Below are 22,085 nucleotides of genomic sequence, written 5' to 3' on the forward strand. Positions count from 1 at the left end.
TTGCCACCAAGCCTAATGCTCTGAGTTTAATCCCTAGGACCCACACGGTGGGAGGAGAGATTCACTGCCACAATTGTTTCGTCACATGCACATACAATAAACTTAAAAAAACAACACAGCCATTTTGCTGTTCCTCTGGGGATCGTACTGTTATGTAACAAGCCTTCTACCGAAGGGCATGTAGGCCTTTTTTTTTCAGCCTTTGACTTTTATCGTCACCACTCACACATGTGTGCATCTTTGGGCTAAATTCCTAGAAGTGTGGGGTCAAAGGGTGAGTTTGCTATCTTGTCAGCAGTTGCCAGAGTATAGTTTATGAAAGTTTCCAAATGCTATCTCCTGGGGGGCTGTTTCCTCAAAGCCTTTCCAACAGTGTACAGTTACACTTTAAAACACATGTATCTAAGTAAACTTAAAAAGAAAAGCAAATATTATCTTTCTTCAAAGCACATGCAAGTAGCAAAGGGCTTTCCACTCTCATCTGGCACTGATGAGACACCCTGCCCCCTCAGAGTTCTCTCCTTGTTCCCTTTCCATTATGAAAGGGTAAGAGAGCAAATCACTGAGAGATCACAGCCATCCTAAACATGTACGTGCATGAGAACAGACCTGTAAAATCTATGAAGCAAAGGCTGATGGATTGGAAAGGACAAACTGAAGATTTCAATAGCCTTTCATCATTGGAAGAATGACTAAGCAGAGAATCACCAAGGGTATAGAATTCAGCATTTCCTTAGGCTGCCGCGTGCAGTTGATGTCTAGCTGATTCACTGAACAGCAACAGACTATACTTTTGTTTCAGCTGCTTGAAAACGTGCACACAGATTGACCACATTCTGGGGGTTGTCTTCCTATGTTTCTAATTGTGACAGAAAAAAATCCTTACCAAAGAAACTTAAGGCTTCATTTTACCTCACAGTTTACAGTACAGTCCATCACAGAGGGAAACTCAAGGCAGCAGGGGCTTACACCAGCTGGCCACATCATGTCCACAATGAGAACAGCCCAATGGATGCATGCATGCATCTTACAGAGGTCCAGGGTCTCCTGCCGGGAATGGTCCAACTAAAATGGGTCTTCCTACATTAGTATCAACATATGTAATCCAGATAATCCCTCATAGGCAGGCCATCTCCAAACTTGTTTTAGAATTTTCAAGTTAAAAATCGACACTAACCATCACATGAGTCAAAATTCAAATCTTTTACAAATTGAAAAGAATTAAAATTATACAGAATGTATTCTCTAACCACAAAGAAATCAGTTAATGACAAAACAATAATTGGAAAATGTCTGAACCTTTCAAAACTAAGCAACACTCATCTAAATAGTTCACATGTCAAAAAAAGAAGCCTCCAAGAATTTATTGTTGTGTGCACTCAATCGGTGTGTGTGTGTGTGTGTGTGTGTGTGTGTGTGTGTTATGCGTGTGAGGAGTGTTAGCATACACATACACTGCACATGTGGAAGTCAGAGGCCAGCGTCCAGGACACTGGGTTCTCCTCTTCTACCTTCAAGTCAGGATGTCTTTTGTTGCTGCTTATCTTTGCATGGTGAGCAGTAGAGACAGGGAAATTACCTAGGAGTTGGTGGAAATTTGCAAAGATATCTATCGATCCATCTATCTACATTCCTAAATACATAAAGAAAACCTACCAGGTCCATATAATGTTACTTGTATGTATATGTTTTCAGGGATGACTGTTTGATACTGGATAAGCAATTGGTGTTTTCTTTCCTGGAAAGGATATTTCTCCTAGTCTCTGCCTTCCTTAGTTGCTTCTAGTTCTTTGTCTAGTGTTGAGGACTTGGTGAGCTTCCCCTCTTCCATGCTAGCATCTCTATTGGTATTATTCTTGCTCAGGATATGTTTAGACAACCGTGTTTGTGTGATCTCATAGGTGTCGCTGCTCTGCAATTTCTAGGACATACAATCTCACACCAAATTTTTTGTTTCTCTGGCTTTTAAAAAATCTTTACTCCAGCCTGGTCTACAGAGTGAGATCCAGGACAACCAGGGCTACACAGAGAAATCCTGTTTCGAAAAACCAACCAACCAAACAAACAAACAAAAACTTTACTCCTCCTCTTCCACAATCCCTGAGCCTTAGACGCAGGGGTTGTTTTGGTTGTAGAGGTACAGTTGGGATTGGGCTCTACATTTCTGCATTCTGACCAGTTCTACTTTTCTGTAATCTGTCTTCTGTAAAGAGAAGTTTCCTCAACGAGGGAAGAGAACTAAACTGATCGCAGTATAAGGATAAACATTTAGAATGTAGTCAGGGGTTATGCTAGTTTAATAGCATGGCGGTGGTAGATTCTTCTCCATGATCTATGATCTCCCTAGCCTTTTAGTACCAGGCATGATTTCCCTCTTATTGAGTGGGCTGTAAGTCCAATTTGAGAGCTGTTGCTTATTGACAAGGTATTTGTGCCACTACTGCACCTTAGGGTGCAGTATTGTGCCATACTGGTCTTTGCTCTGGATCAAAGGTATCATAGCTGGGTAGGACTCCTGGATCTTTCCCTCCTTAGAAAGCTTGCATGGTGCCTTCAGCTACCATGAAATTTAGTTCTCAGGGAGGAGGTTTTTAGGTAGGATTTTTTTTAAAAAAAATTAGATTCTGGAAACTGAATTCAGAACCAATTCCATGAAGTTGTCCTCTGACCTTACATCCATGTTAAGGCATGGATATCCACATACAGACATCATATACACACATTCGATAATAATAGTAGCAAAAAGTTTAAATGTTATAATAATAAAATAAGCCTCAAATCAAGGGCTAGCAAGATGGCTTAGTAGGCAAAGGTACTTTCTACCAAGCCTGATGGCTTTGAGTCTGATTCTTGGGACCCACATAAGTGAAAGGAGAGAACCAAGGTTCACCAAGTTGTCCTCAGACCTCCATATGCAAGCTCTGGTGACCTGTGCACACAGAAATACATAAACAAATGAGCCAAAAAGACAAAACTGATTTTATAATTCAGAACTCCCAAGAAAGAAATGCCCAAGCCTAAATAGTTTCACTGGGAACTAGTACTAAAGATTAGAATTAACAGAGACCGGAGAGAAGGCCCAGGGGTTATGAGAGTTTACTGCTTTTGCAGAGGACCCAGGTTTGATTTCCAGGTTGATTTGCATCAGGTGAGTCACAATTACCTGTAATTCCACGGGTCTGATCCCCTTTGGCCTGCAAAGGCACCTGTACATAGGTGGTACATAGAACTCACACAGGCACATATATAATATTAATACAAATAAAAGTATTTTTAAAGTTAGTAGGAGTTCTGTTTAGTCTCTCTTACAAAATAGAAGAAGAGAGAATACTTCTGTGTTAGTCAACTTTCTATAAGTATGACAAAATACTTCGGACAATCAACTTAACAGGAAAAAGGGTTAGCTGGGCATGGTGGCCCAAGCCTGTAATCTCAGTACTTGAGGAGCTGAGGCAGGAGGATCTCAAGTTTGAGGTGGGACAGGGCTTCATATTGAGTTCAAAGTCAGTCTGGACTACACAATGACAGGAGAGGTGGGGGACAGAAGAGAGAAAAGAAAGGGAGAGGACAAAGGAGAAAGAAAGGAGAGGCAAGAGTGGTGTGCGTGTGTATGTGTGTTTATGTGTGTGCATAGATGTGTGTGCATTTGTGTGTGTCAGTATGCGTGCATACATTCGTGTGTGTGTGCATTTGTGCATGTGTGTAAGAGAGAGATTGATCAATTTTGGTCCATGGTTTTGTAATCAGAACACTAGAGTTTGTGATACTTGTCACAATAGAGGCCAATGAGCACAGATGGAGATCGAATCTTTAGGTTGTGTTCTATTCATACAGTCTCAGTCTGAGATTGCAATGGGTTAACACAGATGGGTGGGGGTGGGAGAGAGGATAGAGTGGGCAGAGGCAGAGTATCCTAGTTTGCTTTCTGTAGCTGTGATAAACACCAAGTCCAAAAGCAACTTGAGAAGGGAAGAGTTTGAGTCCGCTTACACTTCCAGATTTGCATCACTGAGGAAAGTCAGGGCAGGAACTCAAGGCAGGGACTTGGCAGCAGGAACTGAAGCAGAAGCCATGGGTAACTGCTGCTGACAGGCTTGCTCAGCCTGCTGTCTTATACACCTCAGAACAAGTACTCAGGGTGGCACCGCTCAAAATAGGTTCACTCTCTCTTATCAATCATTAAGAAAGAAAATGCTTCCACAGGCCTGCTTACAGGCAGTATGGATAAAGGCATTGTCTCAATTCAGGCCTCTCTTTCCGGATGACTCTAGCTGTGTCAACAAAACTACAAACAAACAAACAAACAAACCCAAACCAGGACAGTCTGGTATGAGATACTTTCCTATGAATTATTGTCTAGGAAGGCTCCAGAGGCCCCCTAAAATAACACAGGTTGTTGCCACTGTTATTGGTTGTCCACCAGAATTAGACACTTCTTAGTTACTGTTCTATTGCTATGAAGAGGTAACATAACCAAAGCAACTCATAAAAGAAAGATTTTTTTAAAATAAATACATCATTTTCTTCCTTCCATCTTTCCTTCCTCCTAACCAACCACAGTTTCCCTCCTTCCTTTCCTCTCAGTCCCTCCCTGCCTCCCATTGAATCTACTCCTCTTTTTCTTAAAAGAGAGAATTTAATTGTGAGCTGGCTCACAGTTTCATAGGATTAGTCCATTATCATCGTGGTATGGCATGGTGGGGATATTTTAGGAGCATGGTGGCACTCATGGGGCTGGGGCAGTAGCTGAGAGTTATATACTGATCTGGAAGCTGAGACAGACAGACAGACAGACAGACAGACAGACAGAAGATAGAAGAGGGAGTTCATACTTGTTACTGTGAGCCTAGTCAAAGACCCATAGCTGGGAAAATCATAGGTCCTCAGGAATCGCCTTCTACTGTTGAGCTAAATGAATATGTTGTCTCCTAAACATTTGTTTATACTTACAGAGTGGCACAGCCTCAGTTTTGGTCAGAGAAATAAATCTCTTTTTGCAGCAAATAACAGGTAATACAAACAACCATGGCTGGTCGAGGTGCTGAGTGTGACTGTTAAGCACTCAGCTCTCAGCGCACCTCAGCCTCTCTCAGAGCTTAGGGGAACAGCATAGAAGAAGGAGCAGAAAGAATGTAAGAACTGGATAAAGGGGAGGAGGGTTGTAACACACATGACACGGCCACTGCAATCAGAATTCACAACTGCAGTTACCTGCACAGGACCTGCACAAGACTGGATGCCCAGCAACATTCAGTCATGGATGGAGCAGGGGTCGTGGGATGTTTTGAGACATAAGCAAAATTTACACCTCATCCCAAATAAACTGAGGCATGATTCTGCCGAAGATCACTCTGGGGGAACCAATGAGTTCCTTGAGGTTCCTGACAAAGCATACACAGGTCAGGGGTTACTTACAAGGGCTGTGAATGATGCTCTTCCCAAAGGTCACACCTGAAAGCCTCTATCCAGCAGGGATGAGGGCTTCTCCAGTAGCCAGGTAGCTGGAGCCCATTTCCCTGGCTATATACTCTACTCTGTCAATGAGGCCATGTTCAATTTAGGCAGAGTTGCATATAACAGGTAGTAGGATGCAGCTAGATACTCAGGAGAGGGTCTTGTGACACTCCTTGCTACTCTATGAGGAGACAGAGAAGTCCAACTGGGGCTAACTTTTTGCAAAGGGGCGACCTGTACTCCCCAGAGATAGTATTTGCACACAACATGGAGCCTGGTTCCTTCCTGAAAGCTACTGGCAGTTACAGCTGCTGAGAGAGAAGGCATACTCTTCAGGTGTATAGTCACTGGTGAGTTATCTATGCTCCTGAGGATAGTCCCACAATCTTTTCCATGTGAGCAGCCTGTGAATCACCAAAAAAGATTACCGAATGAGAATTTGTTGAGGAGGGGGTGGGGGCGAGCAAGGAAAGGAAGGCAGAGGGCAGGGAGTGTACAACTTGTACTTTTTCTTTCTTCCTTTTTGAGATAAGGCCTCACTCTGTAGCCCAGGCTGGCCTGTAGACCAGAAGGCCCTCGAACTTTTGACAATCCTCCTGGCTCTGTCTCAGGGTGTGGGGATTACAAGCGCGTACCACTAGGCCCAGCTCTTTGCTTTTATCCTGTGCGGGTTGTACACCTGAAGCAGTTAAAGCTCAGGGGAGTAAATTGGCTAGAGCCTGTCTCCACGCTCCCTCCCAGTCGAGTGCCAGGGGTCCAAAGGTCACAGTGCATAACATTTATGATTTTTGAGGCAGAGATCGAAGTTCGGCCTCGCTCTCGTTCGGCTCAGCGCCGCGAGCTAGGCTCCGCCCCCACGTTTCAGCCCCCACCCCAGCAGAACTCATGAATATTCAAATAAGAAGATATTTAAAGACGCCGGCGCCAGGCGTAGATCCCTGCCCCGCGCCGCCCGGCCCCCTTCACAGAGTTCATCACTCCTAGCGGAAGCGCCGCCAGCATGTCTGATAAACTGCCCTACAAAGTCGGTGAGTCTCAAGGGTTCAGTCCTCTGTGGCGACTCGGCTCCCGTCCTGGGTTTGTTGTCAGTACCGACTTGCGTCTTGTTTAGGTGGCGGCCTCGGGGCGCCCGGGACCCCTAGAATCGCTAGCCTGGCCCCGCAGGTGCCTGGGGACTGGAGTCCACACACCGCCCAGAGCCAGGAGTGGGAAGCGGCCGCGGACTACATGTCCCGGCGTGCCCCGCAGCAGGCGCCCTGAGCGGCAGCGCGGGCTGCGATCCTTGGTCGGGCAGCGTGCTTCTCTGAGAGACTGGCCCTTGGGAAGCGGCCTTAGAGGCCCTGGCCCTGGCGTTTGGCGGCTTGGGTGGCCCCTAGCAAGGGCCCACCGTCTTCTGGGCCTTGATCAGGGCCGGAGAGAGCATCGGTGTTCCAGGTGCTAATGAGGAGTGGCCTGGAAACGGCCAGTCCCGGTGCATCGGGGACTTAGTCTGTGATCAGCTCAGTCCGTGGGGTATCTAGTGGATGTCTAGAAAATTTGGAGTGGTTAGAAATTACTGTTCATTTTGTCCCGATTATAGAAAGCTGAGTGTAAACACCTTCACTTGAGCGTTTACAGTGGGATAGGCACTGCCTTGTAGCTTATTCTAGATAGTCCGTTTTATTATTGTAGCTCTCTATGGAAGGAACGATTTTACGTTTACAGTGAAAATCCAGAGGTATAAAGGATATTTTACCAGAATCTTGTAACTGGAAAGCGGTCGGCTAGAATTTGGACCCAGGACATCATCCCTTTCACTGTTGTCTGCATGCAAGGCAATACACTTGAAACAACCCTAATGAAATTTCAGCACAATCCAGTTCACACTGCGTAGTGACACAGATTTGTAATCCCAGCCCAGCACTCACTACTGAGGCCGAGGGGGTCATCGATCAACCGATTTCAGAAGTCAGCCTGGGCACACAGTGAATTCCAGACCAACCTGGACAAACTAGGGAGAACCTATCAAAACAAAACTACAAACCAAACAAACAGAAAAACAAAGCAATTCAGGCTGGCTAGCTTTTAAAATAGTCTCAATACAACATGAGATGGATGCTACCTGTTAGGCAGGAACCTAGGGAAGTGACTTGGAAAATTCATATTAAGATAGTTTATCAGCCAGCAGAGTAGTCTGTTGCCTCCATTGGGTAGAGGCTGAGACGAGCCCAGAGAGATTTAAGTCAGTGTTGTCTTGGCGGAAGACCTAGAATGGAGGCTTGCCTTACTGTGGAGGGGTTGGAGGTCCACGGATTGTATGGATGAAGATAAGCCTGGGTTCTTGCCTGTGTAGTTGTGGAGGCGTGAATCATCCATCAAGGAGGGTATACTATATGCTAGGCCTCACGTGTTTGGCGTCTCCTATAATCCTTGGGTGTTTAGTAAGGTTCAGGTTGATTATCCTTACTTTGAAGAAGTGGGTCCTGTACCATCTCTTCATGAATCGTTGCTCATTTATTTTTAGCAGCTGGTATGGTTGGTAAATATTTTCTGACTCCTCTGTGCCAGGGCCTGCTGATCATTGGAGGTATAAAGAGACCCAGGCACAAGGTTGAGACAGATATTATAGCATAGTGTCAGTTTTATGTGAGGAGATCTGTCACTTTTCTCTCCATGGTTACCAGCCCCCATCCTCATCTCCTCACAGGTCTCTGATCTTCTTGCTACCGTTTTATTTGCCTGTTTTTTTTGAGCCTCAGCTGGTCTTGAATTTGATCTTTCTTTAGCCTCAACACCACTGTTTATAGGCACATGTTGTTACAGTTGGCCAATAGAATCTTCTCAAAAGAAAAATCTGGTCATTGAATAACACCTCCTTTGATTTGAAACTCTGTAGGTGACCTACCTCACTGAGAGTAAAGCCTCTGTTTGAGTCAGCCTGCCCATTTTTAGTTTCTTTTTTCTTTCTCTCTCTTTTTTATTATATATGAATGGGTGTTTTGTCTGAATGTATGTCTATGCACCACAGAGGCCAGGAGAAAGTGTTGTTGGTTCCCTGGAACTGGAGTTACAGACAGTCGTGAGTCTCCATAAGCTGCTGGAAATTGAACCCAGAGCAGCCAGTGCTCTTAACCATTCAGCCATCTCTCCAGCTTCTCCATTTTCAGGTGTTTGAGCATATACTGAGCCTGGTACTCGGTATGAGCCTTCACAGGTTAACTACCTGTGTTAAAGGCCTACAATGGGAGAGATCTGTGTGTCTGAGAAGCTAGTAAGGAGAATAAGGTGGTAGGTAGACTTGTGTGGGACCTGAAGCCCAGGTAAGGGTTAGGATTTTAAATTTTTTAAAGGTTTCCAACTGGGCTGTAATGAGGAACATGGTATGTGGGAACAGAGGGGATGGTGAAGCTGCTTTGTTGAGAAGTTAGGCTTTAGACGAGGGTGAGATGTTCAGTCAAAACCATGCTGATGGAGGTAGGGTAGGATGGCCCACATCCTTAACCTCAGTACTCGGAAGGCAGTTATCTGTGAGTTTGAGGCTAGCCTGGTCTACACAGCGAGTTTCAGGACAACCAGAGCTATGTAATTGGCCCTGTCTCAAAAAAAAAAAAAAAAAAGGAACACAACACAAAACCCAGCACAGAAATGGGAACAAAAAATTTTATAAGGTTTGGGTTGAATAGTGGTTTCATTTCCTAAAATGGGAAGATTGAAGGTGTTAGGCCAAGGAGTCTTGAGGGCTTGTACTTAAGTGTAGAGGTGCTGAGTCAGCAGTTGGATCCTGTTTCTCAAATTCCTGGGAGAAGTTTGCACTGGAGGTAAATACGTGGGAGTCATCAGCACAGGGGAGGTATTCAGAATCATACGCGCAGTGGAGAAGAGCTACTGTGGATCCCTGAGGGTTCCTAGAGTTTGCCAGGAAGGTGGGAGGGAAGGCACAAGAGAGAACCGGATGCCAAGGAAGGGAAGCATTTCAGAAATGAGGGAGTCGTTAGTGGGCCCTAGCTCCTGTGAGAAGCCTGAGCTTCAGAAGCACCCAGTTACCTAGGTGATCAATACAATGGTAAGATCTGAAGGGGTGAGAACATGGTCGGGCACCAGGGACAGCTCATCTTTTGCAGCAGACAAGAATGCCTAGTTAACCACAGATGGAGTTTGTGACTGGAAAGTGAATGATTCTGAACGGTTAGTGAATTGTGACATATTATCAAGTTGATGGGAGAGATGTTTAGGGAGAGGAGAAGGAAAGTCAATTTACTAGGAAAATGTGGTAGCATTGCTTGGATGTGCCAGGTTTCCATCAGATTTCCCATTCATAGTAAGCAAGGTGTCTTCCTGTGGTTGTGAGTCTCCTACTTGGTCCAGTGGCTTAGGTACAATGGAGGGCTGGCAGGTCACTGAAGCTTAGGATAGCCTCAAAATCATGGCAGTCTTTGTAACTCAGCTTCCCCAGTGCTGGGATTACAGGCATGAGCCATTCACTCCCCCCCCTTTTTTTTTAAGATTTATTTATTTTTTTCATGTATGTGAGTTACACTGTAGCTGTCTTCAGACACACCAGACGAGGGCATTGGATCCCATTACAGATGGTTGTGAGCCACTAAGTGGTTGCTGGGAATTGAACTCAGGGCCTCTGGAAGAGCAGTCAGCGCTCTCAACTGCTGAGCCATCTCTCCAGGCCTCACCCTAGCTTTAAGTAGCAGCTTTGCCTAGCCAGTTCTCAAGAGTCTAAGAGAGCAGGGAATGGACAGTGAGGTAGAGATCATGAAGAGAACACTACAAATTGATAAAAGTCAATGGTTTACAGATTCTGAGCTGGTTGCTTCCTCTTGGAGTTGGAAATCTATAGGGAGAAGGGCCACAGCTATTATTTGAAATCCAGATTTCTGAAGTGCTCTCATTGTTGATGTCCTGGGTAGTGGTGTGTGTTTGTATATGTATGTTTGTATATGTATGTTTGTATATGATGGAGCTGTGTTTGTGTAGCAGGAGTGAACCCTTCCAGAAGGGTGGAATGCTGACCTTGGGAACTGTTGGTGGTGCTGGAGGTTGAATGTAGGGCCTTGGACATACCTTGAGATTATTTAATGGACACAATTTGAGATTATTTAATGGAATTTAGAAAACAGTAATGTATTATTGTTGTTGTTGTTGTTGTTATTTGAGATAGGGCCTCATGTAGCTCAGGTTGGCCTTGAACTTGCCATGAAGTCAAGGATTCTCTTCTTCTTGTCTCCATCTCCCAAGTACTGGGAATACAGGCATGTTCTTCTGCTCTTGGCCTGATTAAATTATTAAACTATAGCAGCCTCCTCTCTGCTTCACCCTCCATTTCCTAGAGTGATTGGGAAGATCTAAGGCCTCCTAAAGATAAAAATCATGGTGCTGGGGATGCCTGTCTTCTTATCATGAGAACCTGAGTTCAGATCCTTAGCGCCCATGTAAAACTGCAAGCACTTACAGTCTTGGTGCTGATGAGGCAGAGGCAGGAGGGTCTACCTAGCCAAAACAGTGAGCTTCAGGTACAATGGGAGATCCTGTCTCAAAAAACAAGGAGGAAAAGCTGAGAAAGACACTTGACATTGACCTTTAGCCTCTGTATACATGCACATACGTTAAAAAAGAGGCCGTTGTCCTTTCATTTTAAAAAATAATACACCTGCTGGATTTGATTTTTAGGTTTGTTGCTGGAATCTTCAGCCCTAATAAGTCTGTCTGAAAGATGCATAATTTAGATATATTAATTATAAACCATATGCCCAGATTGGTCAGATCTAGTACTATTCTTATTCCACAGCTATATGACCCCTTGTTAATTGCAGTTTCTCCTAGCCACACACTTCTGGCCCATTGTGCCTTCCTCCTCTTCCTCCGTCCTCTCTCTTCCCTACCTGCCATCCCCTCTCGAGCTTCCAGTCCCACGTTGGCAGGTGTCCGTGGAAAGGACTGACTGTGAGATTTATAGTTCCAGAGCTGATTTTCAAAGGGCACTTCTCTTTGTTGGGAGTGACAGATTGCCCAGCCTGAAGACTATAGGGTTACACTTGGATTGGTCCTCACAAAGTCATGGGACTTCGTGGTTGATGGGAGGAGGTGCTCGTGTAACTTACACATTCTGTTCCTGCAGCGGACATCGGACTGGCTGCCTGGGGACGGAAGGCCCTGGACATAGCTGAGAATGAGATGCCAGGCTTGATGCGCATGCGGGAGATGTACTCAGCCTCCAAGCCACTGAAGGGTGCTCGCATTGCTGGCTGCCTGCACATGACTGTGGAGACTGCTGTCCTCATCGAGACTCTCGTGGCCCTGGGTGCTGAGGTGAGGCCCACAGCTCTCTGACTCCTTTTAGTTGCTTGCCCTCTCTGGGTTCAGCCATGAATGAAGACTCTTACTGGTAGGGAGACCTAGCTTGCAGAGCCTTTTCTGGTCACCTTGGTTTTTCTCTCCATTTCCCATTGCTCCTGCTGCTACCCCCGGGGGCAAATAGTCTTTTGTATATTTTCTCCAGTTGGGAAGATAGCTTCTTTCTGACTGTTCAATACACCTTCCTGCCTGAGAGTGCTGGTAGTAGACCCCTCCCACAATGTTCCATTTAGTCATCCCAAAACACTCCCATTGGCCTTCCTTGGGCCAAGTGCATTCTGGACAGTCATGCTGCTAGAAAGGTAAAGTGCTTTGATTGGTTGAGCCTGAATCATGTATAGAAAGATCTCAAGGAGAAGGGGGCCTGGTAGATTTGTTTTTATGTGTGGGTATTTTGCCCACGTGACATTTGTGTACCACTTGCTTCCAGTGCCTGAGCAGGCTTGAAGAGGGTCTCAGATTCCCTACAACTGGAGTTACAGATGGCTGTGAGCCACCATGTTGGAGCTGGGAATTGAACTTGGGTCCTAGATAAGCAGCCAGTGCTCTTAACCACTGACTCTCCACCTCCCATGGCCATATTTTTATTTTCTTTTTGGTTTTTCGAGACAGGATTTCTCTGTGTAGCCCTGGCTGTTCTGGAACTCACTCTGTAGACCAGACTGGCCTCGAACTCAGAAATCCACCTGTCTCTGCCTCCAAGTGCTGGGATTAAAGGCGTGCGCCGCCACCACCTGTCATCGTATTTTTATTTTCAGTATTCAGCTTGCTGGTGATCTGATCTCATAGCTTTAAATACTGCCTGTGTGGTGATGATGCCTCACTACTTATACAAGCCTAACCCGAACCCACAGTCTTGTATGTCCAAATATTGGTATAAGCCACTTGGACACAAACACACTTAGTTTCCTGTCCTCTTTGTCCTGAAGGCTTTGCTACATAGCCTGTCTCCTTGTTCACATAGCGCTAGAGTATCACAGAGGCCAGGGAGGGTATCTGATCCCCTGGGATTGGAGTTCTGGGTGGTTGTAAGCTTCATTGTGGGTTCTTCATTGTGGGTGACCCTGGGTCCTCTAGAAGAGCAGCAGGTGCTCTTAACTGCTGAGCCATTTGTCCAGTGGTGTGTGTGTGTCTGTCTGTCTGTGTCTCTGTGTGTGTTGAGTCAGAATCTCCCTGTATAACTCAGGCTGACCAGGAACTCCCCATATAGCGCAAGCTGGTATTGAACAGTGATCTTCTTGACACTACATCCTGAGTCCTAGGATTATAAGTATACTCCCATGCCTGGGTCAGTGATTCATTGTGTTTTGTTTTGGTTTTAAGTGGTGTCTTGTAGCCACTCACTTGCCCAGAGTCTCCACCCTTGGCTTTAGGGGTTTCCTTTCCCTGTTCCTAACATCGGTGCTTCCTAGCCGCTGGTGACCAACAGCTTTGTTTTCCCTGGCCCTTCTAGGTGCGGTGGTCCAGCTGCAACATCTTCTCTACTCAGGACCATGCAGCAGCTGCCATTGCTAAGGCTGGCATTCCAGGTGAGTGGAGTCACTGGGGTATGTGGGAGTGAATAAGGCTCTCTGCTTTTTTGTGTTTCCTTTACTGAATCCTGTAGTAATAAGCTTCCATATGGTAGAGAGAGGATCTTAGCTTAGTGACTGACTGCAAAGAGCAGCCTTGCCCTCCTACCTTGTCTCAATCCCATGGAGATACCGACGTACTGAGCTGTGCCGTGTCCAAGGGAAGCATCTTATGACTGGGAGCCACACGGCATAAGAGGGCAGGGATTCTTAGAGAAGCTCTGTGGGTCGTGTTCTAAAGAACTGCCTAGGTGAAAGGCAGAACGAGTCTCAGCGGTGCACTGGCTGAGGTCTCGTAGTCAGGAGTATGAGAAAGGACCAGGGTTCAAGAGCAAAGACTTTGTCTAAACTGCTGCAGAATGGTGCATGTCTTTCTGGCCTGCAAGCAGGGGCCTGTTAGAGTCAATGGTGATTAAATAAAATACAGAAATCTTCATCAGTGGGCTGGAGAGATCTTTCAGCAGTTAAGAATACTGCCTCTTCTTCCAGAGGATCTAGGTGTGATTCCTAGCACCCACATGGTAGCTTACAACTGTTTGTAACTCCAGACCTAGGAGATCTGATAGCCTCCTCTGGCTTCCTCAGGCAACCAGGCAAAGACATGACATGCTTGCAGACAAGACACTTAAAGATTTGGTGATGATGGTGGGAATCCTAATCAGCTATAGGTAGAGGGGCAGAGGGAAGGGGCTCTTTAGTCTCACAGGGCTGAATGGCCTGTCAGCAGCTCCTACCTTGGCTAGACTTGGACTTGGTGGCCCTCATTCAGAAGAGGCTTTGCTTTCTACAGCATTATCTTCTACAGTGTGGGGAAGGAGGCAGCTGGCTGATTGGCTGGTGTCCTGTGCAAACAGGAGACGCTTATGAGCCCCACACCTGTGTAGTTGTACACGCTGTGAGGAGCACCCACCTGCCAGCTCCCTTGTTTCAGGTGCTGCTTTAGAGTTCTGTGCTGAGTGATGCATGTCCTAGACCCTCTGGAGGTTTCTGTGAGTGGTGATGGCTGTGCCTCCTCACAGGATTTGCATGAGGGAACATGAGAATGGGGCGTGAAGCAGTTACAGAACCTGACACAGAAAATGCTTCATCTATAGTAGCTTCTGTTGAGGCACTTTGGCTAGACATCACCTGAAACTACCCACCACAGAGACTGCCAGGCCCTTAAGACCTTTCAGTGAGAAACAAATCCAGGGTCCTACCTGATGGTGTCCAGTGATTAGGATGTCCCTTTGGGTGGAGTCCTGTTCTGTGTGGGCCAGTATCCTACTCCATGGAGCCCAGGCAGGAGGAGATATGAAGCGAATAATTATTTCTAGACATTTACATCTAGGACTGTATGTGGCCTCTGTCTCATTTGACTTATGTTATTGCAAACCCCATTTATAGAAGAGGAAACTGGTAAGTGAATTGTTCAAGATCACCTAGCTGGAAAGTTCAGAGCCAACCAGGGTTTGAGCTTAGATCTCTCTAGCTTCAAGCCGTGCAGTTCCCACTATTGTGTGTACAGGGGTTGGACAGACCTAGGGATGGGAGCTAGGAAGGAGATGGTATTGGCTTCATTGGTGGAGTTCTCTAGAGCCTCCCTGCCTGCTTTTCATGTGCCACTTACCCTGTAGTGTTTGCCTGGAAGGGCGAGACAGATGAGGAGTACCTGTGGTGCATTGAGCAGACGCTGCACTTCAAGGATGGACCCCTCAACATGATTCTGGATGATGGTGGTGACCTTACTAACCTCATCCACACCAAATACCCACAGCTTCTGTCAGGTGAGCAGGTGTGGGCACTAGTACCCTGAAGATATCTTGAAGGTCCTTCACATACATGAGGCAGTGGGCCTGGCAGAACTCTCAGATTGGAAGACAGGAGTTTCCTGCAGGCACTAGGCTTCTGACTTGTGATGTGAAGCCAGGGTAAGTGAGGGTCGGGACAGGACTGGCTGAGTTCATGAGTCACAGCCAATGTAGAGCAGTGCTAGGAATGGCTGCAGAGAAGCAGCATTGCTGACTGTGTGACAGGGAGGAGAGGATGGAGAGACAAAGGCCCTGAGGTAGGAAAAGATTGATTGTATAAAAACTTGGTGTGGCTGACTAATAAATGAAGGATGCCTTCTTTTGAGACTATTATTATAGGACATGATAGGACAGCTGGGTGAAAATGGTGTCAGGCACTAGGACAGTGGTGGTGGGAGGTGTGGGGAGGTTGAGTCATTAGCCTGGTAGGACTGTGGATAGAGGGCATCAGATGACACCTCCCTGGGTGACTGGGTGGACCTTACAATCAGGTACAGAGATGGGAACAAGGGAGAGGGGACACTAGGGACAAACAAAAGGGCTTTGGGTAGGGATATGTTCTCTGAAGCTCTTCCTCTCATTCAGGCATTCGAGGTATCTCTGAGGAGACCACAACTGGGGTCCACAACCTCTACAAGATGATGGCAAATGGGATACTGAAGGTGCCTGCCATCAATGTCAATGATTCTGTCACCAAGGTGAGCCCTGGGGTGGTGTCATCTCTAGCTGTTGGTGCTCAGTGAGCTTAGGAGTGAATCTCTGAAGAAAGGTGTCCATGAAGGGTATGTCTTGGGACATGAAGCTCTTATTTGAGAGGGACGGGACAACAGTGGTAAGTGTCTTGAAGGAAGAACTACTCACTAGGTCACAGCTGCTTCAGGTATCATGACTTTGATTATTAAGAACTGTAAAGTTAACCAAATTCTTTGACCCAGCAACCTGTCCTAGGCACTGATTCTCTAGAAAGGCTTCTAGACCAGCAGAGAAAAACTAGGGAGATGGTCTTGGAGTTGATGAGGATAGGGACATGTTGGAGAAGATTCTTAGGGGGTCAGCCCAGGCTGGCAGGGGGGTCTCAGCCCGGCCTGTGGGATGCCTGGTCTCAGGGCATTGCCTGCCCCCATTGTCCCCTTGCTCCCTCTCCTTTCAGAGCAAATTTGACAACCTCTATGGCTGCCGGGAGTCCCTCATAGATGGCATCAAACGGGCCACAGATGTGATGATTGCGGGCAAGGTGGCAGTGGTAGCAGGCTATGGTGATGTGGGCAAGGGCTGTGCCCAGGCCCTGCGGGGTTTTGGGGCCCGAGTCATCATCACCGAGATTGACCCCATCAATGCACTGCAAGCTTCCATGGAGGGTATGATAGGGTAAGGGTTGGCTGTGGGGCTCGAGGAAAGTGAGACCACCTTTGATAACACATGCTAATGTCTGCAGGCTATGAGGTAACCACCATGGACGAGGCCTGTAAGGAGGGCAACATCTTTGTCACAACCACAGGCTGTGTTGATATCATCCTTGGCCGGTAGGTACCAGGTGGGAGTCCTACAGAGCAAAGAGGACATGGTGTGGGACTGCGCTCGGTCTCTGGTCTCTCACGGGTTTGGGCTCCCTCATAGGCACTTTGAACAGATGAAGGACGATGCCATTGTTTGTAACATTGGACACTTCGATGTGGAGATAGATGTGAAGTGGCTCAATGAGAACGCCGTGGAGAAGGTGAACATCAAGCCCCAGGTGAGAAGCCCCAGCCTTCCCACTGGGCTGCCAGTGAGGGGCTGAGGAGGAGGAGGAGAGGGCTTGTTGGTTGCCCACCACAGAAGCTGTTGCAACCTAGAGAGTGGTGTGTGCATTGGAGAAGCCCGGTTAGAGCTGGGTTTGAGGAATCAGAGCTGAGGCTGCGGCTGCTGAAGTCCCTGAAGGTATCAGCAGATTGTGTCACCTTGCTGTTTCAGAAAGCCCACTTGTGCTTGTGAATGAAGATGGCAGACAGTGGCAGCTGAGGAGACAAGACTCTGAGGGTGCTCATAGCTGGGCAGCATACTGGCAGCCAAAGAGCGTGGGCTGAACTGGCAGCAGGGTCAGGATGGGGGAGGACCTGAAAGGGACATTGCATTTCTGTCTGTGCAAAGTAGGCCCCTACTGAGAGAAGGGACAGCTTTGCTGCAGGCATGAGAGTCCTTTTAGGAATATGCAATTTTTTTATTTAGGTTTTATTTATTGTTGGTTTATTTATTTATTTGTATAAGTAATGTTTGATTATAAGAGTAATGTTTCTTGAAAACTTTTTTTAAAGATTTATTTATGCCGGGCGGTGGTGGTACACGCCTTTAATCCCAGCACTTGGGAGGCAGAGGCAGGGGGATTTCTGAGTTTGAGGCCAGGCTTGTCTACAGAGTGAGTTCCAGGACAGCCTGGGTTATACAGAGAAACCCTGTCTCAAAAAACCAAAAAAAAAAAAAAAGAGAAAAAGATTTATTTATGTAATACACACACACACACACACACACACACACACACACACACAATCTGTATGTACACCTGCAAGCCAGAAGAGGGCATCTAATCCCTGTATCATTGGTTGTGAGCCACCGTGTGGTTGCTGGGAATTGAACTCAGGACTTCTGAAAGAGCAGACAATATTCTTAACAACTGAGCCATCTCTCTAGCCCTTGAGAACTGCTTTAAGTTAAGCTTTTTTTCTGCCTTGTAGAGCTGGAGATTAAACCCAGTGCTTCATATAAGGTAGATAAGCATCTGTCATCAAGTGAGCCATATACCCAGCCCTGCATTCAACCTTATATATACATGTATATGTACATATATGTGTGTGTTTATGTATGTGAGCACATGCATACTTGCATGTGGAGGTAAGAGATCAACTTGTCAGAGTTGATCTCTCTACTGTGTGGCTCTTGGGGATTGAACTTAGGCTTGGCAGCAAACAGCTTTACCTAGTGAGCCATCTCCCCCTCCTACATTCAGCTTTTTAATGGCAACTGAGAGCGTGAGATCTGGCCTGAGATTGTCCAGCTTCAAATTGCAGCCACCTGTGAGTGTGCAGCTCTGAACAGATGACTCAGCCTTGTAAACTGAAGTCTGAAAAGGGGAAGATGAAGCACTAAATGACAGTCATGTGCATGCAAAGGACTAGGTGCAGAGTATATGACAGTAATAATACTACTAGCTGCTACCTCCTGAGTACCTACAGAATGTCAAGTGCTTATAGGTCTGAGTTCATTAACTTCTTACAACAGACTTGTTAGGGCATTGGCTACTCTAAATTGTGTGTGGTCGCTCCAAAGGGTGGTGGTCTAGGGGGCATTCCAGATCGTCTGTGCAGCACAGGATGTTTTAACAAAGGCACGGGCAGTACCCATCACCTTACTGTTGCTCTGTTGCAGGTGGACCGCTACTGGCTAAAGAATGGGCGCCGCATCATCTTGCTGGCTGAAGGCCGTCTGGTCAACCTGGGTTGTGCCATGGGCCACCCCAGCTTCGTGATGAGCAACTCCTTCACAAACCAGGTGATGGCACAGATTGAGCTGTGGACCCACCCAGATAAATACCCCGTTGGAGTTCACTTCCTGCCTAAGAAGGTAAGCTCTTGACTTCACTGTAAGCCAAGGCTTATGTGCTGGTTCCTGGGCTCCCCCTGGGGGCTTGCTAGAGTTTATAAAGATATGTCTGTCTGCCCTCTTACTTGTCATGCAGAGTCCTCAGTGCTCCCTGGAGCACACGCACAGTGGCATTGACTGTGGAGTGTGACTCACCAGGTTTGGAGTTGTGTCTCCATTCCTTATCTGTAAAGTAAAGGCAAGAGTTCTTTCCTTGGCGATGGCAAGCATCTACCATATGTCTACAAGGATTGGCAGGAAGCTGATAAAGTAGGCTGAGGGGGAACTGAAAAGTTAAAGAATACACATTCCAGGAAAAGGGGTCTCTACCACTCAGCTGTCACCAGCCCAACACACAGCTCCAGTGGACAAGGCTTCTGCGCTCTGAAGAGAAGTCATGTGCTAAGGTCTTGATATGAAATAATTTAAAAATATATGCAACACATTATAGTTAAAAAAATGGATAGACCCCATTTGGTTTGTTTGTTCATCTGTTTGGTTTGTAGACAGGGTCTTATAATAACCCTGACTAGCCTGGAACTTGGTATGTAGACCAGGCTGGCCTTGACTCAGGTCTGTATGCTTCTGCCTCCTGGGACCTGGGATTAAAGACACAAGCCTCCACGTCTGTCTTGGATTGGTTGTTGTTCATTTTTATGGTGCTGGACATGGAGCCCAGGTCCTCGTACACAAATATCCCTTAGCTGCATCCTCGTACTTAGCTGGGTCAACACGGCACGTTTCTGCAGGTGTATTAGGTACCTTACTTAGTGATGACAGTAGCCACCATTTGTTACATTACCCCCTTGAACTAGCAATCTGATGTCACTGATCTTTGACAGCTTCAAAAGGTGGGTATTTGTATGTGTGCCCTACAAATGAGGAAACCAAGGTTTAGAGGCTGGTGTGCTCTTTGGAGGTTTTGGAAATCCAGATCTAACTGCCCATGTGGTCACCCCTTCTGTAGCACACTAGTCCAAGGTGCTGTGAGAAGGTAGGCATCCTGTGCAGTCGCCCAGGCATAGGAGACATCCCTTCCACTTGTAATTCGGACTCCAGGTTAGGTCTATCTTGCATCTAGCTTGAACCCACTATCACTTTCTTTAGGCTCTTCATCTGTTAATATAGGCATCATCCTGTCCTTCCTATTTCTGGGGGATGTTTGTGAAGTCTGAGTAACAGTGGAAATAGAACGACTTTGGAATATAAAAGCACTCTGGGCTGGGCTGTAGTCAGTGACCTGCCATTATGAGGTAGAACTTGGTAGAAAAGTGTCCCTGTTGATAATACGATATGTCCTGTTCATTCCAGGAAGCACTGTGGCTAGCGCTTTAGTTAGAGGAGTTGAGGAGATGTAGTTGGTGGTGCCACCAGAATGAATTGATGGGTGTGCATGGCTCTCTTTTGATGGGGAGCTCTGAAGCTGGCCATGAGGAGAGAATGAGGTGTAACGAGGGTGGTGCCACTTGTGAGTGCCCCATCAGAACAGTTTGTTGGCTAGATGCCCGTAAGGGTACTAGAGCATGACATTAACTCCTGGCTTTTCTGTCTTTCCCCAGCTGGATGAGGCAGTGGCTGAAGCCCACCTCGGCAAGCTGAATGTGAAGCTGACCAAGCTGACTGAGAAGCAGGCCCAGTACCTGGGCATGCCCATCAACGGCCCCTTCAAGCCTGACCACTATCGCTACTGAGTGCAAGGACTGTCCTTCACCTTCCAGCTGCCATCCTTGTTCCGGGCCCTACCTCTTGTTCCCAAGAGCATATGTCACCAATTTTGCAGTTGCTTGGCCAGTGTTCTCCCCAATCCCACGCTCTCACCCACACTGGGGCTGGTCACTCTGTCTTTGACCTCTGCTGTATCCCTTATACTGTTCCAGGTGTGACAGGGGAGCGGAGAGGTACCTGAGAGGCATCTACAGGGGATGGGAACTTAGAGAACTCTTGGGAGTCCTGTGGCTGGATATTGCTAGTGATGGTCACAAGCCCATGCACCTTATCCTCCAGACCTTCACTTGGTCTTTAGATCTGTGTGCTTGGTTTACAGATCCACTGGTTTCTCAGCCCAGGACCCAAGAAAGCTCTACCAAAGGGTAGGAACTCCTAGAGTTTGAAAGTTCCTGAGAGCTTGGCTTTTTTACTGTTGGGCTGTCTCTTAACTCTCATAATACTGAATTGGTACTTTTTTGGTCCCTATTTCACAAGGGTTAGGATAGATTAACCAAGAAAGGACAAGTGACAGAGACTGAAAGGGGCTGGAAAAACAAATAGGAAAAACCCTGTCGTTACTGTATAATTGATGGTTTCTATCACAGGCCCGGGTCACAAACAGATTTATTGGTTTTATAATGTTTATTTACTATTTAGAATGTTAACAAAGGAAGGTGGATAAAATACAGTTTCTAGTGCCTAAAGAATTTTGGCCCTTTATTAAAATTTAAGTGTGTGGCATATGTACATGTGTGTGCAGATACTCTGAGACAGAGTCCCTCACTGAACTGGAGCTAGGCTGTTTCTGCTCTCCCCAGTTCCCTTACCCCAGTGTTGGGGTTAGAGTTGAGCATGGCCATGTGTAGCTTTTACAAGTGCAAATGGTCTTACCCACTGAACCACCTCTTCAGGGATCTCATAATATGATTCACACAAAAATATATGAGAAATTGAGCTGCCTCTTATTTGTCCAAGTGATCAATTTACTGAACCCGTTTGACCTTGAAAGCAAATGAAAACAAGCCCCATGCTCAGGATGCCTAGAGGCTGTTCTAAGTACCCTCTACTGAGAGGTACTTAGAGCCTGGTGGAAATGCTAGGAAATGTGAGAGCCAAACCTGGATGGCTGGGATGTCCAGGTAAGGGCAGGTTCTCACACGGAGCTCTAGGACAGCCAGGGCTACACAGAGAAACCCTGCCTCAAACAGCAACAACAAAAGAGTAGGATTTTAGGTTTTTTGTTTGTTTTTGAGACATGGTCTAAAGTGGCTCAGGCTGGCAACTCTATAGCCAGAGTGACTCCATTTCTGATCTTCCTTCCTGCCAGTGAGCTGTGAGTACAGGTGTGCATGTAGGCTGGAGAACAGCCTTGTGAGGTCCACTCCTGCCTTCCATCTTTATGTGGGCTCTAGGGACCAAGCAGAGGGCTCAGGTGTGTACAGCAAACCAGTCACCTCCACCCCCAGCTCCTCAAGTTGACTGAGCCGACTGTCACAGGGCTACCTCCCTGCAGTATGTGTAACTGAAACTGCATAAACTACAAGAGTATATGATGACTTTGCTGAAAATCATTTATAAATTTTGATAAATTCAAAACTGAACCCAC

The 22,085-nt window shown here is 46.6% G+C and overlaps 1 protein-coding gene across 1 annotated transcript; it reads left to right on the plus strand.

Moving 5' to 3' along the window:
• Positions 1–6,389: 6,389 nt before the first annotated feature.
• Positions 6,390–22,035, plus strand: Ahcy (adenosylhomocysteinase). Its single transcript, XM_028775284.1, has 10 exons — positions 6,390–6,482; positions 11,561–11,751; positions 13,250–13,325; positions 14,984–15,133; positions 15,743–15,855; positions 16,308–16,515; positions 16,593–16,680; positions 16,775–16,892; positions 18,560–18,754; positions 20,332–22,035. The coding sequence occupies exons 1-10, from the start codon at positions 6,455–6,457 to the stop codon at positions 20,461–20,463; spliced, it is 1,299 nt and encodes a 432-aa protein (XP_028631117.1). The 5' UTR covers positions 6,390–6,454; the 3' UTR covers positions 20,464–22,035.
• The last annotated feature ends 50 nt before the right edge of the window (positions 22,036–22,085 follow it).

Source organism: Grammomys surdaster, unplaced genomic scaffold (assembly GCF_004785775.1).
Source record: "Grammomys surdaster isolate TR1022 unplaced genomic scaffold, NIH_TR_1.0 254, whole genome shotgun sequence".
In the NCBI taxonomy this organism is placed as follows: domain Eukaryota; kingdom Metazoa; phylum Chordata; class Mammalia; order Rodentia; family Muridae; genus Grammomys; species Grammomys surdaster.

Bases quoted from the DNA above. Each gene is read 5' to 3' on its own strand.
- Ahcy (XM_028775284.1), top strand. From the start codon at position 6,455: ATGTCTGATAAACTGCCCTACAAAGTCG. The intron at 15,134-15,742 runs GTGAGCAGGTGT...CCTCTCATTCAG, and splicing joins ATACCCACAGCTTCTGTCAG to GCATTCGAGGTATCTCTGAG. The intron at 15,856-16,307 runs GTGAGCCCTGGG...CTCTCCTTTCAG, and splicing joins TCAATGATTCTGTCACCAAG to AGCAAATTTGACAACCTCTA.